General features: G+C 41.0%; 1 protein-coding gene across 2 annotated transcripts in view; it reads right to left on the bottom strand.

Moving 5' to 3' along the window:
* The window catches only part of LOC126394877 (EGF-like repeat and discoidin I-like domain-containing protein 3), a 142,730-nt gene extending 115,582 nt beyond the window's left edge, over window positions 1-27,148 (bottom strand). For both annotated transcript variants that reach the window (XM_050052017.1, XM_050052018.1), the window contains exon 1: window positions 26,756-27,148. In XM_050052017.1, coding sequence (XP_049907974.1) covers window positions 26,756-26,819 — 64 coding nt within the window. In that variant the 5' untranslated portion in view covers window positions 26,820-27,148. The remainder of the gene's footprint in view (window positions 1-26,755) is intronic.
* Between the last annotated feature and the right edge of the window lie 234 nt (window positions 27,149-27,382).

Raw genomic sequence — 27,382 nt, 5'->3', positions numbered from 1 at the left:
AAAAAAAACCCACCACACTCCGGGATGAGATCAAGGGTTTCTTCTTTTTCCCGTGCAGCTCACCTCGCTTCTTGGGATGCTTTACGTGCCATTTCAACATCTTTAATGAAAGTTACAGTACATGAAAGTCGGGATATTATGAAAAACGGAGCTGCACGATATGAAAAACTACCTCATCGCATTTTTTTTTTTTTTTCTGACAGACAACTGTGATGGTTTACAATGTGTAACATTTTTGCTTTATGATAGCTGTATTTTCCAATGTAGTGGTGAGAGCACTGCCAAAACAGTTTACTATGGGAATACATGCACGACTCCGTAAAGCAGTGAGAGATGATATGTGTTTCAAAACTCTAGTTTATCAAATTTTAAAATTGGCTGTAGCTCAGTAAGCCCAGTGATGCACTGTACACTGTAGGATATGTTAAATAATCCCAACCCTCTCTTTTCAGGAACACAAATGTGCCACTGGTAAAACATGACATATATGACACTATAATAGTTACCTCTGTTAATAACATGGTTTTTGTGTTGTATTGTCTCTTCCTCTCTAAAACAGCAGGTGATTAAAACTGGTAAAAACACAGAATAAAGCTCCTGTTACTAATCGTTGTTTCTCCTACCTACCCTGTTTGGCATGTCACAGATGGCCAGCTTACCTAGCACCTACAAATTTGAGCTCACCCATTTCTCTGATGCGTGCTCTTCTTATCTGTGATCCAGATGTTCAGGAGGTTTTTACTGTGAGCTGAATTGTCCGCAGAGGTCTCCTCCTCTCCAAATCAGACTGAACTAGTGATTTAAACCAGTAAAAACACTGAATAATGCAGTTTTTCTAATGCTCCTGTTGTAAAGGGGCTACAGAGGTCGATGCAAAAACACTGGTGACTGGTTTGTCTGTTCTGGGCTACTGTAGAAACATGGCTGTACAAAATAGCAATAGCTATGTTTCCATCCAAAAGTGATTCGAATCATTGGGAAATGCGCATTTAAAGAAATATGAATCCTGTCTGTTTTCATTAAATGTACGGACTTTGGTGAAAACTACGAATTTGCGCAGAACCGGAAACAAAACAAATCTCGCATTCTTCTTCTTCTATGTTTTCTGGCGGTTGGCAACCAGCTTGTAAATGCATTACAGCCTTCCCGACCCGTAGTGTGGATATCACCATGGAGAGAGGTGCGCTACATCAGACTTCATTCGAACATAACTGTTTCCATCCCCCGTTTTGCGAATCAACATTTTTTTCGAATCAACCAAAACCCAGCTAAAGCTAGCGTATTTTAGTTTGTGCGAATCAGGGGATTTTAATTCGAATTTTGGCGTTTCCATCATAATTTTCCGATGCGATACTTCTAGATGCGCATCTAAACAGGCTGATGGAAACATGGCTAATCTCTGTAGACAAGGACCCACTCCCTATGTAGATATAAACAGCTCATTCTAAGGCACCGAAAACACGGCAATTCTTATTTTCAGGTGATTATTAGAGATGTACAGATACCACTTTTTCCTTCCCAATACCGATTCTGATCCCTGAACCTTAGGTATCTGCCGATACCGAGTACCGATCCGATACCAGTGCGTAAAATAAAAATGGATGGGATATGAATTGTTGTATGTCTCAACTCCTAAAACTCTATGTAAAATATTAAGAAATAAATACATAATAATAGAATGAATGCCATAAAACTTTTTTTATTATTACTATCCAGTGTTATCCAAGACATTTTAAAGGCTACAGTAGAATGCTTTTCAAGCTTTCCATTTCGTTTGCCTGTAGCGTGCGTATGCGTAATGACATGAGGCATTACGTGGTATCGGATTGGTCATAGGCTGTACTCGCCGATACCCGATACCCAATACCCAATACCGCATTTTAGGCAGTATTGGAGGCATTTCCGATACTGGTATCGGTATCTGTACAACTCTAGTTATTATACACTAAAAAACTTATCATATTACATTATATTCCATTTCTGCCAATATATCCCACTAAATCCTACACACTGGACCTTTAAAACAAATGGTAACATCCACAGTATTAGAAAGAGACAGCCTTTGTGATGCACATATTGTGTTGGGGGGTCTGAACATCAATATGAATTTAACATACTGACTTGGCATAAAACAAAGCAACGATCTCAGAGTCATTTTCCTTTGACAAGTGAGCCTGCTTCAAATGAAAGAAACTATAAAACTGTTTGAAATCCATAACATCACAGACTGTAAACTGTATATGATTGCTTGCGGAGAGGATGTTCGGTCAAATAGAGCATCAAATTGCTATTCCAAGCATAACATAAGGAAAAAGCATTGGATCAGACTGTCTACAGGGAAGTGTTTTTGTAATGTGGTCAATACAGAGAGCAGACATATCCAAGGCCTGATTCATACTGTGTTTTTGACACGCAATCGATAATGTTTTTTTTTTCTCTTTAAGTCTGCTCTTAAGTGTCAGTGTGCAAAAACGAGTTTCAGTAAAATAATGCATGTTCTCAATACTGCTATGGTCAGTATTGATTGTCCACACCCTATTGGAGGATACCTTAAGAATACAGAAGTGGACTTTTTTTTTTTTTTTTAGACAGTTTTTGATAAAATGCAATCCCCGATGTTGGTAATTGAAGTCGTGATCAAATTCAAGATTTGATCGATTCCTCAGGCAACAGACAGAAAACACAAGCATGCTGAATGCCTTCCAGTCTGATAACAAAACTATCCATTTACAGATTAATTGTTGCTATTCTTCCAGAAATAATTCCAAACTGAATGACGGTTGTTGCACTGTTTAATGAGCAACAACCAGATGCCTTGGCAAGGAGGCCGATATGCATGGCAGTGCAGCAACTGTTCCTTTTCTGCACAGATACTGTTTCTAAGGCATGTTTTTCCACCGCTCCTTTCGCTCTGTATCCTACTGTGCGGGGGAAAAAATGATCTTATAACCAAAACATCTATGGTGGATGCCATATAAATGTCTTAAACCTCACACTTAACTCAGATGGGTGGTGTTGTTGAGGTTTGAATCTGATCCCAGGAGAGTTTGAAGGGACAAAGAAGCTGCTATAAGACTACCTGCACTGAATGTATTGTGTTCCCTCATGTATTTGAAAAAGAACTCCCCTCCCACCATGAACAGAATAAAGACAATTATTGCTTCTACTGAATGAGAAAGGTTAGTGTAAAAAGCTGTTATAATATACAAATGCCCATCATACTTGCAGTATGTGGTCAGATCAAAAGCTTCTCTGCCATCACTTGCTGTGGGTTTTAAAACAGCAGAGACAACATAAAGCAAGACAGTGGAAGCCTCCCCTCCCAAGAAGAATGTATATTTATTTGATCTGTGTATCCAAATGAATAATGTAAGTAGGGATTATAACCGCAACAGTGCCAAGAAGAAGAAAAATGGAGGAGGGAGGCAGAGAAGAAGAAAGGGAAGGAAGCTGAAGCAGCAGACAGCAGCAGTACGAGCCCAGGAGCAAAAAGCTCCATATGAGATGGCTCGCCACCACTAGGGCTGCAATTAACAATTCTTTTCATTATCAATTGATCTGCCCATTATTTTCTTGATTTATTGATTAGTAGTTAGTGAAACAGGCCTTGTTATTTTCCAGAGCCCATGATGGCATCTTCAAATGGTTTGTTCATATTTTATTGGACCAACAGTCCAAAATTCCAAAGCTATTCAGCTATTCAGGACAAATCCCCACATTAAAGAAGCATGAAATGAGCAAAGGTTTCGCTTTTTTGCTTAAACAAATCACCAGAATGATTATTCAGTTACCAAAATAGTTAATTTTCTGTCAGTGGCCTAATTATTGCAGCTCTAGCGACCATCTTAAAGGAACATGTCACACCAAAATGAAATTGCCGCCGTCATTACCTTCGCCCTAATGTATGCAATAAACCACAGTGTGTACGACCAATAAACCCAAGCAAATAAGCTCTGTGAGTGCTAAAGTGCGCTGACCCCATTATGTTGCACAAGCTGTTTCCAGAAATTTGATGGTAATTTTCCGCCCCTGTTGGATCGCAAACCTCTGTTTACTTCAATTATCTGAGATAGAACTCTAAAGGTTGAGTCCTACTGTTTGAAAACAAGAACTTCACACAGTTTTCACTGATGCTGTGACGATGTTCCTTTTTAGCACCTGTAAACATTATACCAAATCAACAAGCCAAACGTGATCCAGCTTTATCATTTGTGGCACCAAAAGCTGCTGTCACGAGCTTTGGATACACTTAATGCAAACACCTACCAGAGCTGCCATCTGTTTCTGAGGATTTAGTCCTCACAAGCACTTGACACCTGCAGAATGATGCATAAACTACTGTACTGTACGGGTAAAATGATTAAAGGAAAGTACGTTTTCATTCCATTTCTTTCATCTATACCAGCTGTAAAGGCAGTGTCGATACGGGTCACGTGTAGCTTGCGTGCACTTTATTTTTAAAGTGCTCTTTAAATTATTTTCTGGATTAGAAAAAATGTTAAGTGAGGGTCATTTGTAGACCATGGATTTTGCAAAAGAAAGAGATGTTTAAAGGTCATCCTGAATACTCTTCAAATATGCAGCCCTGCTTTATATTCAACTAAAGGGCCTCTGATGGTGGCTCATAGACATGTTCTGCAGAGGGAAGAACAAGCAACAGGAACCACACCACTTTAAGTCTGCATAAATGCCATGGATAATATCAGAGCAGCTGACAGTGTTCATGAAAAGGTTGGAAAAAGCTTGTGCTTCAGGGATAGGGCTTAGCAATGAAATAATCCTAGTTTGTGATCAGTTAAATGTTATCACAACGCCCCTACAAAATATATATACACATGTATTTATACTGCTATCACTCACATCCAATTTTAAACAAGATTTTTTTTAAAGTTTAAAGAGAACAGCCGAAATAAAAGAAGCCATCAATTCGCACTAAGTGATCTCTTCTTGCATTGTGTATCTTGTTGTTCACCAAATGACAAAGAATCCAAACTTGAAAGAGTAAACTGGATCTTTGTTTCCTTGCCAAGTGTGTGTCTGAAGCGTAATTTGTTCACATCAAAGAAGAGAAGAGAAAAACCCTGACTCATTCCAGTGTATTCCACATTGTTAGTGTAGAAAGGGAGGAGGGGTGAAACTCTCACTCCTCCTAATTGGATGTAATAGCTAGAGGGAATAAGCTCGCTTTGGCCTTGGGGAGGGGAAAGCAAGGGGAGAGAGAAGATGTTTACTGTAGAGAGGGCTGAAAATGCTAAACATCCACAGAAGAGTAGAAAGGCAGACAGTGTGGTCCTAGCGAGCCGAACACATAACACAGCCTACTGTTCAGAAACAGCGCTATAAAGATGTGCACAAAGGCAATAAAAAAAAATTGAGCATGCAGGAATGTTGACTGGAATTAAAAGGCACCAGAGAGGAGAGAGACTGTGGCGAGAGGCTGAGAAAAAGCAGCACATCAAACAGATGAAATGGGTATTGATAACAGAGAGCATGCTGGCCGCTAAGTCTGCGGAAGCTTTTGGGAAGACCTCGTCCAGAGAGAAGAGATCTAGGTCTGCGTTGCAGGGACATTTTGAAGATGAGAGAAACCTTTGGTGCTCTTGTGAAGTCAGTCAATTGCTGAGGGCAGTCCTTTAAACTTTCCCCGCCATTGAGTTTAACAGATTTCTGCAGCTCATGGAACTGAGGCAGGATGGGCTGATATTAATATTTAGAGAGGTCCAAGCACTGATTTCCTCATTTCAAACGGGCCAAAATCTAAGGGCCCGGTCAGGCTAGCATTTATAACAGAGACATTTTAAACTGAAGCCGTTTCACTGCTATTAAATTTATGTAATCAGTAACTTTGCTCATCACTGCAAATTCAATCTGTTTGGCGCTTTTGTGCAGAGTTTAACTTTGGTGAATTTTGACGTGCAAATATGAGCCATCGACAAATTGCGTATTGTCTTGTCGTGTTGACCTTTGAGGGGCCAGAAACCAGACTTTTGTACCACTGGACAGGAACCTGGCTCAGCGAATTTGCATTTCCTAGGATAGCGAATGCATGATCTGCCCTACGCTGATTGGCTTACCCTGACATTGTTACCCTAACCTTGACCAATTTTCACTCCTCTTGCCTAAACCCAACCAATCCAACCAACAGAGGCAATGAGTAACAGGCAATCAGAGGGCTGGTAGGGTGAGTCATGCCTTCACAATCCTAGGAAACTCGAATTTGCGCCAGGCTAGCTGTTTCCTTCTGTTTCCAGTCTTTATGCTAAGCTAGGCTAACTGGCTGTTGGTGGCAGCTTCATATTTGCCTTACAGGCATGAGAGTGGTTTTGATCTTCACATCTAACTTTGTGAATGTGATCAATGCTAGTGGATATTTCATTTCTCATCTATTAGGTATCAGCTATCAAATCAGTACTGTTTCAGTTTCAAGTATCATTTTGGTATCAAGTATGAGATACTTAACTTGGTCTTGGTGAAAATGTTGGTATCATGAGAACACTAGAATGCATATGTCATGTTGTTGGACATGAAACAAACTTTTGTCGCAACTCTATAACTTCCCCCCCACCCCTATACAAGATGATGTAAGCCCTGGAAAATCCTGACCAAAACCTACAGCAGTCATGGCCCAGAATCAGAACCCGTAATAAGCATGGTGTGGTTGAGCTTTGGTCACTTTGAGGTTAGAGCCTTCACCCAACATAATCATCATCTCAAAGGCTTGCACACACAAAGTCTTTTCTTTGGAGTCCTTGTCTCAAAAACAACTTCTGCTGCCACAAAAGCCTCCCACCATAGCGCTCAAAGGAGCGGGGATCTTTCTTCCCAGCCAGAGGTATCCTACCCTCTTACGTCTGGCTAAGCTCAAACCAGTTTCTCTGAGAAATGCTTTTAATCGTTTGAGACCACCACCACTGCTCCTCTGACTTCATACTGGGAGTAAACTAAATTTACTTTTCAAACAGTCTGTGCTGAGATATATTCCCACAGGGGTCCTAAATTCCAGATAAGACCGTCAAGGCTACAGTGCATGGTGTGGTTAAGACCTAAACTGTGCTCAGACAAAGAAAGGACTGAGCGGCTTGAAGGTAGGGGTTAAATGAAAACAAACAAACAAAAATACCCAGCAAGCCTCTTTCTTTTCTTCAGCGTAAAGGTCTCCATCCTTGTTAGGAATAAGCTGGTCCTCCATTCTGCCCTCTATTGCTCTCATTACTGTGCATCCTGCCTCAGCCATCTCTAAGCCCCGCAGAGGTGCACAGAGGGCTTTCGTCTGAGGATAAGATCGATACCTCTCCTCATCATGGGCCAGGGGCAGCGATAATGCACTCAGCCCGGTGTCTTGAGGGTTCACCGGCTTTTGCAGCAACCTGGGACCCAGGACTCGAGCTTTCCTCAGGTGAAACAGTTACACATGTACAGTATAAACCAAGAAGTCACTATGGAATAAAAATGTGCGTCGGTTCCAAAACTGTGGTAGCATTTTAGATGCATTGATTTTAAGATATTAAAATACTTATGCTAACTTATATGAGGAGATTAAAAGGGATAATACGCCATGCTGCCATTTTAAACTACTATAAAACACAATCAGATGCAGAAGCACCCCCTAATATAAATGTTACAAGGTTAATTCCCTGCCTGTGTTGTGCCCCTTTTATGAATGCCTAATTCACGGAGTAGTAGAAAATTGGATTTGGCAACCTTCTTCACCCAAGTCCAGATGGTGTAACCCTTCAGATCCAGCACAATGCACTATACCTGAGCTTTTTCCTTTCATATATACAGTAGCATCCGCTCATGACACTGGGTCTCACACACCAAGCTAACCTCCGATCGCCCTTTGCTGTTTTTATATTGTAAAGCTATTTATTTTATGTGATGGCCTCGGCAGGTAAGTGATAAAAACTGCTCAGAGGCAAGTTAACTGCTGAGAGTATTTATTTTAGGTTTACTATCCCTTTAGGCCAATAATAGGATTTAATTAATGATGATTAAGACACTCCTAATATTGTTACATGGTTATTTATGCATCAGTAGGAATGTGGAGTTGACAAATATGAGTCCACTGATCTTCATCATGGAAAATCTGTGTAGTGTAACCATCCAAAACAATGATATCAACAGTAGTTGTGTATGAAAGGGGGAAAAAATGTTTAAAACATGTACATGCCTTGTGATTACAATACTAATTTAGCGATCTATTAAGATAAATCACCATGGTAACCAAATCTCTGTCATTTGTTTGTTAAAGACAGGCAGAGAAACATAACATCAAGACCCTATGATGGATTGTGTTAATTAACATAATTCATATTGCATCCTATTTCAGGTTCTTGCAAGTTAAGAGACGCTATGGCTCATAAACATTTCGCTGCATTCAAAATATTCTTTTCAATGATGCACGGAGAGAGAAATGTCACTTTGGAAATGCAGCAACATTCAATTCAGATCAGGTTTCTGTATTATTATTATTGTTTGCAGGCATATGTAGCAGGATTGCGTGGGACTATCATGCCGTAACATACACGTACATGCCAGTGCAAAACTAGGAATAGTGTCTACCCGAAATAACAGGCACTTAAATTCCTATGAATGTCTCTTAAACCTTCTGCTGATGGTAGTTTTTGTGCTTTCATACACTGATAACCACTGTTAGGTCTTTCACCACCCATCTGAAAAATATTATAGATATATTAAAATTCTGTATGCCCTGTTAAAATCAAGCTAGGGGTTTCTGGGAAACACACTTTAGGTCTGAAAGGCAGTGGAAATGACCAAATTCATTCATCTCCTGCTGAGTGGGAGCTACAGTACGCCTGGCCCCTCCTTCCTCTTAACATCCACTGGACAGCTGAGCTTGTGTCTCACTTCAGGTTTGCAACATGCCTCTCCCCGCTCTCTCTGCCCCCCCGCCCACCCCCACCCCATCGTTTCTCTGCACGCTCATTACAGATGCCCTAGTTTGCTCGTGAGCCAGGAGAGCCTTGCTAGCCTCATTACAAACTTGGAAACCTCCCATCTTTTGTACCTTTTTTCCAAACAAGATCTCCCACATTCTAGCTTGTATCCCAGAAGTGGAATAAAAAGATTCATCAAACATGTATAAAGACGTGGAGCTCACATCTCATCTGAATCTTCACAGCAACCGCTGAAGAGGAAGGTGTCTGTGATGGGAAGTGCCAGTGCAGATTAACAGGCGAGGAGAGAGTGAAAGGAAAAAAAATGGGCAAGGGGGGAAAAGCATTTTACTTGAAAAGTGTGTCACTAATTCACAGGATTAATGCATATTCAACAGCACATGAAGGCATTTCTGTGACCCTGTTCGCTAAATGTTTACCTCATTAGCTCTCTTGTTGTCTTGATGTTTTCCATGTGGCATTTTGGATGAAAGGGAAATTATGCCACACAAATGCACTCTGTGACTGAGCAACACTGTGATTCAAAATCCACAAAGGATCCACTTGTACGGCAAATTCAAATGTTTAGTCTTTTTTTCCTGCATGTGAAAGAGATGGGAAGAAACACATAGCTTCTATCCTAAGTTCAATCAAACCTCGAAAAACCATTTAATTCAATATTAATCACATATTAATGTATGATTATTACTTTTTCTTTGCATTAAAGGAAACATTTTGGAAGGTATGTGTGAGGAGAGTTAGATGAGATGATCGATACCACTCTCATGTCTCTCTGCTCTGTATGTAGCTGGAGCCAGCAGCAGATTGGCTTCGCATAAAGACCGGAAACAAGAAGAGACAACTAGCCCAGCTCGGTCTGAAAGAACCAAAATATGCCTCCAAACACCTTTAAAGCTCACTAATTGTCACAGTATATCTCATTTGTTTAATCCATGCATGAATCAAAGTGATAGCAAAAACCAATTTGCCATTTTACGGGGAATTGCGTGCCAGACTATTTCTTGGCTAGGAGTTATGACTTTCTGGAATCTCTGCAGGTTGTCTGGCACACTGACGGTGGATACGAGACTTCATTAAATTGTCCTTCACATAACCTCCTGTAAAACTGCAAATCATTTTTATAACTTTGGTTTTTGTACAGATTAAACAAATGAGACACAAGCTAAAGGTCTGCTGTCCCTAGCTACAAACCCTATCCAACTAAAGACCTAACAACTACAGCTTGATACTGAACAGAATGTCCTTCTATTCCTTTAAAGTCTCTGGTCATACAGCTAAAGGTCATTACACAACAGGGATGTGACAAATACAAGAAAATGTGAAATACTCACCTGCAAAAATTTCTCAAGAAAACTATTCATACCAGCAGTGATGTGATTTTGCAATAGTTGCAACACTTCAGTTAAAGGTTCAAATAGTTGTGTGCCAGCTCATTTCTCTTTAGAAAAATAAAGACAACCATTCGAGGTCTTTTTAAGGATTCTCGCACTGCATCTGAGGAGGCAGAGGACCAACTACCAGGATCCCATTGACCCTGAGCAGAGCCTGGCAGTCTGTCTGGAGTAAGTGGTTGTATAGCCTAAGCAACTGTAAGCTATTTTTTGAGTTTCCTTTCAACAAAATGCTCTGAGTGAATTTGTGTTCCCTCTGGTAAACAGTTAAGCAGTGTATAGTGTACGTCTGGGGATTGATCGTGAAAGGTAAGAAGGGAAGTGGTGGATCTGGTATATGCACTGCCTTGTCAAGTTTGCGGTCCGACTGCTGAGGCTCTGTGTTGTTATTGTTATGCACAACGTGATTGGTCAATGCCGCAATCGTGGTGTGAAAGCTCAGAAAAATCTAGGGCTGTAGTCTCCTGGTCGACTAGTCGATTATTTGGTCGCTATGCTCTCATCCGACCAAATTCTCATTAGACGAATAATCGCCATGTTACTTTCATAAGGAGAAAAGTGCTACATCAGCAGCTTTCCAGGATTAATCCATTATTTCCCTGCGGCGGGGGGACAGGCTAAGTTACCTGTGAACTTTTGTTGACAGAAAGTTGGACTCGCCCACCTTCACGCTCAGCATCGCGGTGACACGGACCTCCTGTCTGTTTCTGTAAGCTGAAACCATTTCCCTCAGTGGAAACGAAGCTTGTATTTACTTGTATTTCACAGATAAGAAACAATAAATTGTGAAGACAGTAAAGCCTCCACTAAAACAGCATTTTAAGTCGTGTGTGTGATTTATCCTTCAGGGATTTATACTTTGGGATTTATCCTAGCGAGGAAATCTCTGCTCGTTGCTAGGCTAATTTATACAATGTAAAATGCCATAGGCTGGATCTAATAAGGTTAGCATGTTGTATTTGCTTGGAAAACGTGTTTAGTATAAGACAGTTGTTTTGTCGGTGAATGTTGTGAGTTGTAATGGAGCCACATTGAGTGCCGTTACCTATGTTGAATGTTGCTGTTGTCCCTGGTTTTATATGAGAAGAGGAAAAGCTCGCTAGACGCTAGGCTAATTTATACAATGTAAAATGCCATAGACTTGTGCTAATAACATTAGCATGTTGTATTGGTGGGGGAAATGTGTCCAGATAAAGACAAGTGTGTGTCTGTCAGTTCTGCGATTTATCGTGAAGCCAATTTGCGTACTTGTGTTTGAAATTTCTCTATTAAGCCATGTTTAATGTGTGTTTTGAATCAACTATATAAAGTAAATATAAGTTTGAGTTGAACTAAACTTTACAGCACTTAACACAGTCCTCCACCGCCGACTGGTGTTTTGGAGGTGTAACTGCAGAGTGACACAGACACACCACCGCAGAAGTTAAAATAACATGCAGATTTTTCAACCTTGTCTCGAAAAAACAAACAAACAAACTGTCACTTCTTTGCTGCGTGATACTCGTCCAGTTTGAATTTTTTGGCAAAATTAAAAGTTCAAGAATTTCTCACACATTGCCATGGGAATTACTTGCCAAAAAACACCCCTAGTGTGTAAAGGCCTTAACAAATGCTGCACCACTAGTTCTCTCATATGTTACTGTTGCTTTTTTGGTTAAGGTCATACCAGCAATTTAAACTGTGAAAATAGAACGCTGCATGTGTTGTTGCTCTATTACACTATATGCATGTTAGAAGTACACTAAGAAGTAGTTACACAATATTTTCTGATCCTTGTTCCACTCATACTTCACACCCGCTGGCCTAAGCTGTGCATTGTGTGTACTGGAAAGGGCAAGCCTTGACAAATTGAATTTCTTCATCCTGCTTACTCCTTGGTCAGTGAATTTTATGCAGCGGGCACTCCTTCCTCAAAGAGCCACTGTGTTGAGCAAGACAAGGCTCAGTTTACAGTAGCTTTATGAGTGATGATGTACAGTCACGCTTGATTACTGGACATCAAAATGTTACACTGAAGCTACTTTTCAGTGATTATTCTGCATCTCTTTGAATAAACACTCATTTTACTCCAGCTGTGGAAGCAAAGCTAAGCAGGAGAATGCAAATAAACTATGTCAGACTTTACACACGTGTTGAAAACCAATCAAACACACGGGCAGCTCCACAGGCGTCAGACACAAACAGACAAGCATGCATCTGCGCAATAAGCTCACGCTCCACAATCAAACATACAAGTCCAATACACAGAGCAAGCAAAAGCTATGAAATTGTTTTATTCATAACATCAAGCCAAATCTTTGCCCAGCTGCAGCAGCCACCTTGGAACTGTGGTTTGATGTGTTATAATTATAACTTCTGGAGTTTGTGTGTGTGTGAGAGAGAAAGGGAGAGAGACAGAGAGATAGAGAAGGAGAGGGTGAGATATCCCACAAAGATTCCTCTTCAGTGCTTTGAACCTGGTTAAAAATATGCACTGTGATTTAAACTTTCGAACCGCTAATTTAACTTGTCATACCATTCACAGCTTCAGCACTACAGTACAGGATTTACAAGCATATTGTTCACAACGCACTTCAGTTAAGGCTTTGCCTGCATCTGCAGTGGAGCACACCTACCGACCTAGAACAGCTGAGACGGGTTAGAAAGATCACACTCGTAAATATTTCATACCTCAAACAGTGGTGAATTATACAGAGACCACACTGACAAACTACCTGGTTTAGAAGCAAAATAGGAGACATCACTCAGCATGGTGAATGGTGTCGGTGGATTTAACTCAGATGTACAACACGGAAACAAAACAAAGTGCGAGCAAAATTTCTGAAAATAAAAGTGTGAAGAAACAGTAAATAAGGTCTAGACAGCTTTGCAGTTCATGGATAACGCTTAAGAGGTCCCTGTCAAGATACTGTTGCAGTAATTGTCATTAAATGACAATACAAAGAGTGTCGTAGTTAAAAATCCTCTCCTTTCATGTCACTGCTGGGTTATTATTGAATTAATGTCTTTTGTCCTGTCTTTCCATCTGCTGCCTCTCATTGTTTCCCTAAAATGTACTAAGTCTTTAAAATATGCAGACAAGAGTGACAAAACCAGTGATGTGGCTTCATACTGTACAATACGGTCAATGATAATGTATTCTGTAGAGGTGGGAATCACCAGAGGATCCACAATACGATATTATCACGATACTAAAGTCACAATACAATATTATTGTAATTTGAAATGTGTTGGAATATGCTAAGTATTCGCTTTAACTGAGCATAGTGCTAGTTAAGGCAGGACAAGATGTCAAGCTCAGCTCAGCTCACAGCCCAGCTACATCACCTGATCTCAAACAGCCAATCAACTGATGGAACAGCTGGTTGATGGAACAGAGTCAGCTGATAGATCACATGATTCCTTTCTATGCAACTATAGGCGAATCTCATTCAGGGCTCCCTATTTAAACTGCTCTGGCCTGCCTACTGTTGCTGTGTCCTCTGCAAGCTGCTTTGCAACCCGCCTCCACCCCAGCTCCTCCTTTTCAGGCTGTATCTGACTTATCCATGTCATTTCTGTTTGTCATTGATGCTGCTCTGTTCTGTTCCTGGGAGGTCTTTGCTGCTGCTCTCCCTGCCTTAGGCTTTCTATGTAGGCACATGGAAGGGCAGGGAGGTTTGCTTTCTCTGCCTCAGGCTTTCCTCATTTGCACGTGGAAGGGCAGACAGGTGTGCTCTCACCGCCTTAGGCTTTCCACGCAGGCAGGCAAAAGGGCAGAGAGGTGTGCTCTCCACATAGGTGCGTGGAAGAGGCTTTCTGCATAAGCCCAAGGAAAAGCAGAGAGGCCCCAGAACAGAGCCATACCGCCAAATATAACACTGCAAAATGAGATAACGTTTTCTTTGACTAAAGTCTTCCTGACTGAATTACTTTCATTCAACTGTAAATTGTGTCCCCAAAGGAAAACTTTGTCAACATCTGTTTTATCTATTAAGATAAAGTTTTCAATTTGTTCATCTCACTGGACTGTATCTATCTATATCAACCCTGTGACAGTGTGTGCAGGGTGTACTGTGACTCATGCCTTAATGGCCAAAATACATGGAGCGCAGATGCGGAATGTCCAATAGGTGGAACAGAGCAGGGTTTTTTACCTGCTACACACTCCATCCTTGACTTTTGCCAAGTCATGATGCAGTTGGTTATGCAGGGATTGAAAGTGTGGGCTATATTAACTGGGACTGAATTAATTAACTGGATCGTTTTAACTACAGGATGCATTGATTTGATTGATTTATTTTAATGTGAAACCTAAAAACACCCACGAGGTTGCTTTGGTACACTGAGGTATTTCTTGAATCCTTTTAAAAACAGACTACTTGTTTTTCACACAGTTCTGTGTAGTTTCGGCCTGTTGGAGGGCCACGCAGTAAAAATAGAGATGAGCAGCACGATGAACTCACAGGTGTGCGCGGTTTCTGTGGTCAGTGTAGCAGCTTCAGTTGATCATAATGGACGCGCTCTGCTGTGGGCACACTGTGGCAGAAGTGTCACACTGTGTCCGTGCCCCTTGTATTTCAGTGGTAAGCCGCAGGCTCCTCAGTGATGACTTCAATCACACAAACCAAGACCGGTATATGGTGATATACAATGCAGTCATACCTGCAGCGAACTTTTTGGCGTGTTCCACATGTTCAGGGTAGCTATATCTCATCACTAGTATGTCTGTGAGCCTTGCTGTCTATAGAGAGGACTCTTTCAGGAAATACACAGACAAAACTCATTGCAGCATTGTTAAAATGCTGATAAATGTGTAACAAGGGACTATTTTTAATATAGAGATGTTGTATGATCTTGTTTACTCATAAATTCCTTTTTTCATAATAAAACCATCCCATTATTTTAACTGCTGTCCTTTTAAAAATATATTGACATGTCCTACACAAGTGGCTCCAGTGACAATCAGCTCGCCTGTTTTCTCATTGAAATAAAGTCAATGCAGCAGCAGCTGAACAGTAGCTCAGTCCATAGGGAGTTGGGTTAGGTATCGGAGGGTTGCTGGCTCAAGCTGAACCAAATGTGGAGTGTGGACTGGTAGCTGGAGAGGTGCCAGTTTGCCTCCTGCCTTGAGCAAGGCACCAAAACCCCCAACTGCTCGGGGGGCCTGTCCACGTGTAGCCCCTCTCGCTCCATTTAATGCATGTATAAGTCATGTGTGTGTATTTCTGGCCTGTGTGTATATGACAGCAGAGTGAAAAAAAAAAATTCTCCTCAGGGATTAATAAAGTATATCTTCTACTTCTACTTTAAAGAAGCTAAATAGCAGGACAACACAAACTGTATGCTGCCCATTGGCATTAAGCTGAATTCTAATTCTTCCTCTTACAAACTCTAGCAGATATTTGTCACGTCCTGTCTTTCAGTCTCATCTGAGACCCTGTCTACATGTATACAGATATATTTATAAACACATATTCTCCTCTACAGTTTGGCCTCTCATCCAAACACAAATGGAGTTTAAGGTTGCTAATACAAAGACTGTTTAAAACCCCCTTTAATGCAGATTTTTCAAAACTCCAGTAAGTGTTTATCTGTGTGGACATGTAAAACGGAGCGTTTACACGCCCATTGTTGCTTTGTGTAAAACAAGAATATGGTAGAAACAACAACACTGGCAGACTGCCAGTTTGCTAATGGTTTGTAAGCATTGCTTGGTTTTAATGAGGACTTTACACTTAAACTTAGCATTGTTGCACCACTCCACGGACGAACCGAGGCATCTGCTGTGCTCAGTGTTTTTACTTCACCTTAAAGGGATAGTAGCGGAGATCCCAAAGGAGAAGGGGTAGAAACAACTTTTTATGTCGGGGCTTCAGGACACTTGGATCACTACGGACGAGCAGTATGGAGATATTTTGTGGTTTCAATTATGTGTTTTTGGACGTTTGAATCTGGGGCGCCGTCAGCCTCCATTAGGTGGAGTTGTGTTGCTACCCCCTCTCCCCTTGGATCTCCGCAAGGGATGTGAGGACTCTAAAACTTCACCTGAGCCTCCCTCGGCATATGGGTGAGTAGATAATGGCTGAATTTTCATTTTTGGGTGCACTATCCCTTTAACGTCTGTGGTTTAAAGTGCGCCAGAAATGGATCAAACCCGGTCGAACCAGCAGATGGTGGGACAATTTTAAGAATGGCAATGTTAATGAGGAGGAGTGGAAGGAAAACTTTAGCATGTTTGAGCTCCTTTGTCCTTATATCGAACAGGACTCAACTGTGATGAGATCTCCTATTGTTTTTTTTTTAAAAGGCAACCTTTGCCTATACACTCTACACGCTACATTAGTGTATTATATATATTTATATATATATATATACCGTGTGTATATATATATATATATATTGTAAAATAAAGGTTGTTAAAACGTAGGAGAAAAATATCTGTATCCATGTAGACAGGGCCTGAAACAAGCACCTAAGAGCTGTTGCTTGTCTTCACTGCCTCAGACATGTTTCACTTCATCAGGGCTTTTGTTGGCCCATCACAGCACCTACACCCTAATCACTACTTCTATAGCTGTACCTAACAATTACCATAATGGCGCAACTTGTTGCAACCCTTGCTCCTTTTATAAGTAACAATGGACTGCAAGTTTTCTAATGGGCTTTACTTTGAAGTCTGAAGGTGAGTGGTTGCTGTTTATTGAACTTCACATTAAAGGCAATTCCCATCCTGGCTTTCAGCTCTCCCTCCCCACCCCCGCCTAGTACTGCAGACCCCAAGGGTAAACTACAACATCTGGACTGGGGATATTCCACTTTTAAAAATTGTACTTTACTTCTCAATAGATAGCATGCGTATACTTTATACTATTACCTCATATAACCTTCTGAAAAGTACTTGGCACCAGCCCAGGGCAGTTTGTTCATATCTGAGTTGAAGAACAGGCTCTTAGTTAAAATCTGGCATATACAGATTGTTGATATCAAAAAATATATCAAGAACATTTTTAAACATTTCTTTAAACAGATACACTCTGTCTTGTTCTCAGCCCCTCACCAAACACCCTCTTGTTGGCATTGAGCGCAATTTAGTGCAAAAGCAGGCTGGCTGACATGATAAATAAAGGGATGTTGTTTTTGTTTTTTGGCAAATGAGTGAAGTATGGATGCACATCCACACTGCGCTAAGGAGCCAGAATTGCTGCCTAGATTTTGTGTGATGACATTTCTGGGTTACCTCTCCCAGCTTCGAGCACACAAACCCACACAACTGCACACACACCCATAAACACGGCACCAACAGTACAGGTATTGACATAATCAAATAAGTTATAATGCAGTAGATTACAGAGCTGATGAGTCTGGGAATGAGATGAAATGCACAGACAGATCTGAAATCAAGGCCTGTATCTACCACACGTCCCTCGTTATCGACGTGAGTGAGGAGAAAGAAAGAGATAATCAGAATGATGTATGGATGGAAAGAGTATATCAAAAGATGGATGGTACCTGGCACAACAATTTTTGAGATTTGAGCATTATTTTCAACCAATGACTACTTTTTAATTCATTTAGATGACTATGCATCTCTACTTTTAGCTTCTGTTAGCTTCTGAGCTTAGATTGGGCCCAAAAAATCCAGCCTGACCCCATCCGAGCCAGTGCATGCTCTGTCCGAACCCAGCCTGGCCCTTCCCTTTGACTGTAATTACGAGCCTGAGCCCGGTTTAAACCTGACATTTTTTTAAGGATATGAACGTGGACCTTGAAGGCTGACTCCCGTCTTTCTTTCCATGGCAAGCCTTCGTCATGTGCCTCTTACGTGTCGAGGTCGCTGTCTTTTTGCCGTCATATACCAGCATTGTGCTGCACTTGGTTCACTCGACCAAGCCGACACACACGTTGTCACCGTCAACAACTCACCCCCCCCCAGGTGTGATAAGTAGTTGGTTCCATAGCCTAGGTCTATTATGAGGAGCCCGACCCATCCGAGCCCGAGGATAGTGGCAGTTTAATTACAGCCCGACCCAGCCCACGGGTCGGGTTCGGGTCGGGTTCGGGCTCGGGCAGAGAATCTAAGCTCTAACGTTCACGCAAAAGAAGAAAGGGGTTAATGATTTAAGTTATTGTTTTGACCCCAGTGTGCAAACTGTAACTTGGGGGCTCATGATTTAAGTATGCCTCTTGAATAACAATAAGTACTTCGGATCTCCTTAGGGCTTGTTGGAAATAAGAACTTAAGCCACCTGCACCCATCTGATCTCAAATAAGTAGATTGAGCTTATTGAAAATGCAGTGGCGTTCCATAGCCCAACGGAGAGACTTTATCAGACCAAAGCAAAGCTCATTGCTTTAACTACTCAATCTGATTTTGGCTAAAGCAGGCTTTACTTTAGTCTGCTAAAGCGTGCTTGTCCAATAAACACAAGCATGAATGTTGCAAGCTTTGGGTTTATTTGAAAAATAACCCACAAAATCCTGTCCCATTACAAACTTTATATGAAACAGGGTGGCCAACACACACCTGACAAGACCATAAAACTAAAAGCATTACACACAAATTGTTAGAAAAGAGTCTCTGAGAGATGGAAAGACTATAAATTACAAGCATAAAAGACATTTATATCCTCACACCGAGCAGATACTACATCGAAAAAATGTGTCAGGAGCTGGCTTTTGTGTAAAGATAAAACATTTAAACAATCAAAGGTCTATGCGTCATTCATCCATCCATGTACAGGCTTTAAACTCTGCACAAAGACAATTCTTTTTTTTTAATCTCACTGTTTTGAAGCTTTGCTCTCACAATAGAGCTTAAACAGACTGGAACTGCTCACACCTCCGATTTACAGACTGCTGCAGTTCTGCACTTAATCCCAAATAATTTATTCTGTTTATTGATCTGCTGTGGGAAGGTGGACTCTTTCACTCATAGCCAGCACTGATAGTGAGTGGCTGATGCTGTTCTGACACTCTCCTGACAAAAAAAATGGGTGGGTCCGGAGAACTCAGTACCCGTTCCCACTACAATGCAAAAATTGTGTTTGGCTCACGCAAGGAATGCAATAAAAACCACCCTGATGGTTGTCAGTGAACTCTGCATTACAGCCTCCCAGCTCCCTTCCTACACACACACACACGCGCTGGCTGTCTCGCAATATTTTAACAGAATGACTCACTTTTCTTGTGTCGACACAGGTGTTTAAAAAACAAAAGAATTAAACGAGCAAAAGAGATTAATTCATGCGGTAATTACACGGCCCTATTGTTGGTGCAGACTGCAGGCTTTAACTTGGGGTGTTTTTTGTTTACAGTTAACATAGCTATTTAGTTAATACTTAGGCTGTCTGATTTGCTTGCTAAGTTATATTGAAAATATTGCACAGTTGGCATGCACAGAGCTGATATGTATTTGCTTGTATCTGCAAATAACAGACGGACTGATGTAGGTGGGCGAATAAATAGAAGGCAAGTAATTACATTAAGTTAAATTTGTGCTTTCCCCTTTCATGAGAGAGAGTGAGGATAAGGAATGCAGCTTTAGGGACGAGGCTAATATTGAATTCTTTGGGCTGTATTTCTCAAATTAAGAGCTCTAATCATTTTTGTTGACGTGTGGATGGTAGAGAAGCCTACTGTGTCTAATGCAATTGACACTTTGCACCCCAACCACCTCAAATGCTGTTTTTAAGAAAACTACAAAGCTACGTGCTGCAATAAGCATTATGAAGATGTTGCAGTGTGACACTATAATTGAGTGTAAACCAATATTTGTGCTCGTATGTGATCTCATTGAGTTTAATCAGTAATTACTCAATCCATCTACATTAAACTATAGCCCACACTGTGATAAATGTGATAATTACATTAAAAAAAGTTATAATAATTTGAGAGTAATTTCAGCCATATTTCCCAGGTGCAGTCAGAAGCAAATGTATGTGAGTGAATAAAAAATTGCTGATCATCTTCTACACAGCTTTTACCTCCTTCCTACCAGTTGCTTAACAGTGCTAATTAGATTTGATTTCCTGGTATCAAGATTTCAAAGAATGCTGCTAAAAGCCAAGTGTTATTTTAGCGCCACATTAAAGTGGATTAATGCAAAAGTGTTGGTACAGGCTTTTTCATTTAATCACTGTTTAATATCAATAAACATTAACATTAAAGAGGGGTTTAGACTTCTGCACTGAATCGACACCATACTCACAGCATAGATAGGTTTATTTTTGTGAACAGAAAATCATTGGTGGATGCACTCTCATGCATGAGAGATTTACCGCATGAGTGTGTGTATGTTTTTTTTAATAGAAATGAGTTGGGTCATTGAATACATAGTAAATAAATGTTGTTTGTTGACTTTTTGAGTTGTCATGTTTTGTAGGATAATGTGCAGTGTTCATAATGCACGGTGTAAAGTGCCACATATATTTCAGCAGTATTTAAAATACAATTTGGTTGTTGAAAAATGTGATTAACGGTTTCAAATGGCTCTTGTGATTGATTCCCCTAATGTTTCTTTAACTTAAAGATCAAATTGTGCTCAATTTTGACTGCTGTCTAAGTGTTTTCTTACTTTTTGGTTAGTTGACTAGTCTAAGTTCAAACTTCTGTTTAAATGTCAGGGAAATTAGTCATTAAGAACATCACTTACGTGAAGACAACAAAGCACTTTCATATGTTTGTCCTGGCTTTATATGAGGAGATGAGCTAGCAACAAGGCTAATTTATGCAACGAGAAAGGTCATGATGCTTATGCTAATACAATTAGCATGCTGTGTACGTATGTGGGGAAAACATGTCCAGCAAAAGACAATTGTTTTGCCTGTGAATTTTGTGAGTTACAATCAAGCACAATGTTGTACTATTGTTTAATGTTGTTCTCATTTGGCCATGTTTTATATGTGTTTTAGGTATGTTAGTTAGAGCAATCAAACTTTACTGTATCAACGCAGTGGCATAGAAATTAGGACTGCCCCCTAATAGTCGACCAAACGTTCATCAACCAGTAGGTCATTAGTCGGCAAGATTTCATTGGTCCAAGGACAGACACAGGAAGTGGCCACGCTCAGCAGTCAGACAGGAGTTACGTTAATTTCCAGGGTATCTGCGGTTATTCCACAGGCTAGTTAATAACATGTCGGCAGGAAATCCAAAGTGTGGCATCATTTTGAGAAGGTAAAGGACGATCCCCTTTCTCACACCTTCAACTCAAACCATTGTGTTGCCACACCCCAAATATATAATTTAATAATTACATTAATATCGTAAACATGCAGGCGACTAGTCGACTAATGGCCCTAAATGACGACTATTGGTCGACTAGGAAAATTCTTAGTTGCTCACAATGGCTTAGACCACTTGTGAGGGCCACAGCCAAGGCTCTGCATCGACCGTAAGGTTTACTGCTGTGCCATTACTGTTGAATAATGCATTGTATTTCATTGTATCTATGATATTGAACCTGTACTACAAGTTGCATGTTAAAAATTATTTGTCTAAACAACAATTTAAGGCCAACTGTACCATGAAATTACATTATCCACTTCAGGCTAAATGTGTTCTGTCTGGATGCCTTTTCTCTTATTATAATATTTCTTTTTAGTGAGTCAACAAAGAAGTGAGCCTCAGCAAACTCACAAACAATCCCAAACAATATGTTACAGTTCATTTCAAACAAGACATCATATAACTTCATTAGCGGCAATGTCTTGCCACACACGCACACACACACGCACGCACACAATGTGGGCCCGCACTGTGGGCCTGCTTGTGCCTCCAAAAGTTGAGTCATTATTCGTGACCCAGTGGGATTACTTAAAACCAGCATGTGGTCGTCTGAATGCTCAAACTATGAAAAGATGTGCTGCTGCATGTTCTTAGCTAAAAAAAAAGTGAAGTCCTCTCAACATGAAATGACACTACAAACGAAACATTCATATAATCTCTTCACTGTTTCGGAGGGCCTTTTTTTCCCCTTTCCTGGCACAGTCACGGCCTGAATTTCGACACTGGCATTAATAGAATGCTAAGAAGATCGCAGCTTAAGCCAGCCGTCATAATGTAACATGCTGCTTTTAGTAAACGTTGGACCTTTAACATGTCTGGGAAAATGCCGAATCAATGTTTCCAGAGTTTTGTGAATAGAAACATCAGACATCGATTTAAGGATTAGGGGAAAAAATAGGGAAGTCTCGTGTGAAAAGAAGCTATTTTTACTGCTGCTCGGTCTTTATGTTCAACTTCACACTGTTCCTTTTCACTGTGTGATGTACAAAGGCAAAGTTGATAGCCTGAAGTCACCTTGAAAATCTAGAACTGGGCCTAAAGCGCAGTACAATGCCAACACCAATAACTTAGTTGAGCCAGACATGTATCAGGTGATTACACAATTACAAGGGAGGAAATCGGATACAAAGACATAAGAAAACAAGACTGACACAGTCATTTTGTTTCTGCCTGAAAGCTTATATGTGTGTTTGTTGGCTCAAACATCTTATTTCACCAATGTGCTGCCGATTCTTGTATTAAAGTTCTTTGGTAAGCACTTCCTCAGCATGTGTCCTTGCAACCTCTCTAACTGTCCCTCCAGTGCCCTCCCAATAAGTCAAGCATGAAATGTAGGCAGGGCTACCAAGGGCCCGACTACAGCAAAGACAAATAGCCCTGTATCCATTAACTTGTCAGCACAGGAGTCAAATGAACTCTCCTTCAATTATTAACGGGATTAAGGAGCATCTGCGCTGACACTGAACAGCCTAATTAAGTCCCACAAACGTGGAAAATAAAGACAGTAGCCAATGTCACCACAGATTGATTCCTGTGTTCTGATATCCCATGTTGCATTTCCTTGTGCATGACTTGCCATCCAATGAGTTGCCTTCATTCCTTTGTTTATCATGGCTACTAATCTGACAGAGGTCCTACCTCTCTCGGCTGATTGAAGACGGTGCCATTTAAAACCAGAGTGAAGGGCAACGTAGAGGAAGGTTGCAAGTCAGTGTTATTAAAAGTCACCTGTGCATCCACCATAACCTTCAGTGGCCAGTAAATGTAATGAGCTCCTAGACAGATCCCTATCATCTGAACGTGAACATGATCATCTAATATTCCCAACTGTTTGCAAACACAAGCTCCATTTCTATTCAGCACAGGCGCAACCAGTTGACCTGAAAGTATTTCATTTCTAGTAAACCAAGGACAACTACACAATTAACTTAGTCATGTATGTTTTCAAGGGTAAGACAGCTAATTAAAAAAGGCCAGTACTTGGGCTGCAGCAAATAATTCTTTTATTATTCCTTGATTTTGTCTATAAAATATCAGAAAACAGAGGAAAGTACCTGTTTTAATTTCCCAAACACTAAGAAACACAAAGATAATATATTCACAAAGCTTGTTTAATTTGATGAAAGGTCCAAAAATATTCAGTTTACAATCAGATGTGGCAAAGAATAGCGTCAAATTAGAGCTGCAAGAATTCATTAATTAGTTGTCAGCTATGAAATTATTTGCCAACTACTTTGATAATAGAATAATCGGTTTGAGTTATTCAAAATTCTCTGATGCCAGCCTCTTAAATGTAAATATTTTCTGGTTTCTTTGCTAATCTCTGCCAGTAAACTGATTTTTTGAGATATTTTGATGGCAAAACAAGACATTTGAGGACATCATCTTGGGCTTTACAAAACACTAATTGAAATATTCACCATTTTCTGACACTTAACAGACCAAACGACTAATTGATTAATCAAAAAATTCATTATAAGTTGCAGCCCTACAGAAAATCATCACATTTAAGGAGCTTTACCAGCAAATGCTTGGAAAATTTGCTTGAAAAATTAAAGCAACATGTTTCATCACTTATCCTAATCTTTATTGATACATTTTCTGTCGTTTGACAAAACAATTAATAAACTAGCTGCTGCAGCCAAAACTGTACAGCTGCAGTCATTTGTTTACATATGTGAAGCTACGTTTCTGCTGTGATTAATGCACCATATTACTCATGACAGTTACAGCCCACAGTGCATATACTGTAGTGAAATGATGCATCCGAGAACAATGTAAGTGAGCTAGTCTGTGCTGCGTTGTAGGTGTTCCATGACCCCCATGACATCCCAAGCAGTATTAAGTTACATCCAGCCAACAGTTTCCCTCCGTCTCATTACCAGCCAGGTCTATTGTTTATCCAAATGTACCAGATGTCACTCCTGCCAGCAAGGAAGCCGCCTTCTGTTAGTCTTTCCCTCAAGTTTTAGACTGACCATAATCTACATTCAGCGAGCGTGATGAGAAACTGATCAGGCCAATCTAAACCCACCATCATTCTAGAAATAATTTCTGCATCAGTGCATTGTGTCTGACAAACTTTTCTCAACAGTGTTAAGCCAGTGAAATCTTTGAGGGAAATGAACACTGACCAACAATATTAACACTAATCATGATTCACCAATAGCTAAACACTCACATCGCCCCTCCAGATGGCTGTCCATTTGCCTAAAAGGCTCTAATTGCGCGGCCATTATAACAAGACTGAGACTAAAATTAAGATGCATAAAATTCATTAAAACTGACTCTCTAAACAAGCACAAAAGCATCTTACATTTCCATACAGAGGGCCAACTGGTGCAGTCATGTGCTTTGTCCAGGCAGACAGGCTGAATCCCAAACAATGTGTGAGAGTCAGCACCAGTAACCAACCAGAGGAAGTGATGTATTGCACACTGACTTGGAACAATGCAGTCTGTTTTACCTGAAGGCGAATGTTTCTACCCCATCAATTTGTTTCAGTGGACAGAGGCACACAGTGACATCCTCAATAGAGTGTTTGTTAGCAGCTGTCTCTGAAGCCAACTGAGCAACCACAAAAGGTGAGTATGACTTAGCTTTTGTGCAAAACAAAGATCCCTCATATAAAATGAATTCATTATGATGGGGAGTTTGAATGCTGATGGACCTTTGGAGCCCCTTCCTGTCTGACTCTGGAACAGTTATGTTGCTAAAATAGCTGCCAGGGCGACCAGTGATGGTTGTAAGGATGCTCACACACAGATCAAACACTGTTAACACCCTCCATCCACCCTGCATCTCTTCCTCACATCAGCTCCTTGCTGTGAATGAGGTTACAGCTGTATTTGGAAACAGATGGACAAAAATCCCTTTACAATACTGCAAATTTAACTGGGATATGATTAATTGAGGGACAAGTTCAAGGTGTATTTTTAACTCGCTGAGCCTTGAAACAATCTGACCCACGGCACCACAGCTCCCTGCTTTTCGTCTGCATTCATTATGCCAGCCTACCGGGGAGTATTATGTCTTGTAACGGCTGATTTGGAGTTGACACTGTGAGGCTTAGGGAGCCTAAGAAACTCTGCTTAAGGCACACTCCTGGTGTAGAGACTGAGGTCTGTCTGACATGTGTGACTCCTGAGGTAAGCATGTTGCTGAATGAATAGAGACAGGAAGGATGGCATGACCCACTTCCACAAGGGCTACACTGCTTTCTTTCTCCAGATCCCACAGGTACTGATCACGGAGAAAATACAGCAGGCAAAAGCTTAAATATCGCAATTCCCAGAAACTGGAAGGGCAAAGGAGGAGGGGGTGTGTGAGATGATTTGAATGCTGATCCAGTGGGTCAGGTGGATCTATAAGCTCTCCTCTCTACATAAGGCAGTTTTTGGTGAGACTACATTAGACTTGCAATGCACAACTGACCTCTGGCGTCATCTTAGTCAATAATGGTGCTGTAATACAGGAGGCTCTCTAACATATCTCCTCTAAGTGATAGCATCTTGGTCTGTCTAAAGCCCACATTGTGGAAATCTTTCCATTTATCTTTTTCTCTTAATTCAGTTTGTTAAAGAGGGAAAAGTGACGTCCTTTGTGTCTTAACCGACCGGGGCTATATCTGGACGCACGGCTTCTTTTTATCCTCTGGAAGCATCACAGAGGAGCGAAGCAAACAGATGAAGATTATTACCGCGAGGGCGCACAGAATACTGGAGCAGTGCACATTTCTACCTTAAAATGTGCGCGCCTGATGCACGGACTAAATTTGGCCCCCTTATCTGTGCGAAATTACGCACGGATAAAACAAAAATAATGATCTGTGCCATCGACTCAAACAAGTGTCCTGAAAACGCAAGTAAACCAATTAACTAATGAGTCGTGCGGAGATTACAAGCGGTAGTTTTCTGTTGCCAAACCCGTTCTGACAGGCTGCTCGTATTCCGCAAACAACACAGCCTCTCCATAGACGCGCATCACATTTTGCTCAGCAATTCATGTGGGCTTCCCCCTTTTAAATGATCACTCCACTTGCCCACTTTCAGCAGCCTATGTGAGGATGCTTCGACAGCTGGTGATCAGTTTGATTGTACTCCCACGCCAAAGGGCTAGACGTGCAAAAGAAAAATGTTTGGACAACGATGATGACAGCCAGACACTTTTCTCACTCACCTTTCACATGCTGCGGGACAGCGGCGCCCAAACACAGGGCGATGGAAAGGAGTAGCGGTCCCATCCTCTCACAATAAACAGGTCTGACTTCCAAGGTTACAGGAGGTGTGGTAAAAAATCACGGAGCAATAGCCAAAAGTTCTCCCTCCTTCGCTCTCGCTGGGCTGTAAGGATTGCCCCGGGGAGCTGTTGCCTATTATGTCCTCTCAGGTAAAGTCCTCCTCTGTGGTGAAGTCAGCAGAGAGACGCGCTCTGCACTTGGATTGTGTTTTCTTTTGTTTTTATGTGCAGGAACAAGTGAAGTGTGCCTGCCGGGTCCCCCCTCTCTGCTGCTGCCTTCCCCGCTCCTACCGCAGTGGTGCGATGTAGTGGAGAGCGCGGCGTGTGCGCTCAGAGCTCCTGGACATCTACTGTCAAGTGGCCATGAAGGACGCGCATCATCACTTCCGGCACAGACCTATAAAATAAAACCAAGTAATTAATTAATTTTCACTCAAAATGTGCTGCATTGGATTCATAAAAAAGCAAAAAAGGGTTAATACATGTTATTTTCGAGGTAATAGTTTCTCATTATTTCATGAGTCTTTCATAAGCTATGAGGGCATGTGCAAGCTGGTTGTCACTGGT

This window comes from Epinephelus moara, chromosome 8 (assembly GCF_006386435.1).
Source record: "Epinephelus moara isolate mb chromosome 8, YSFRI_EMoa_1.0, whole genome shotgun sequence".
NCBI lineage: Eukaryota > Metazoa > Chordata > Actinopteri > Perciformes > Serranidae > Epinephelus > Epinephelus moara.
This window is presented reverse-complemented; position numbering and strand designations above follow the sequence as displayed.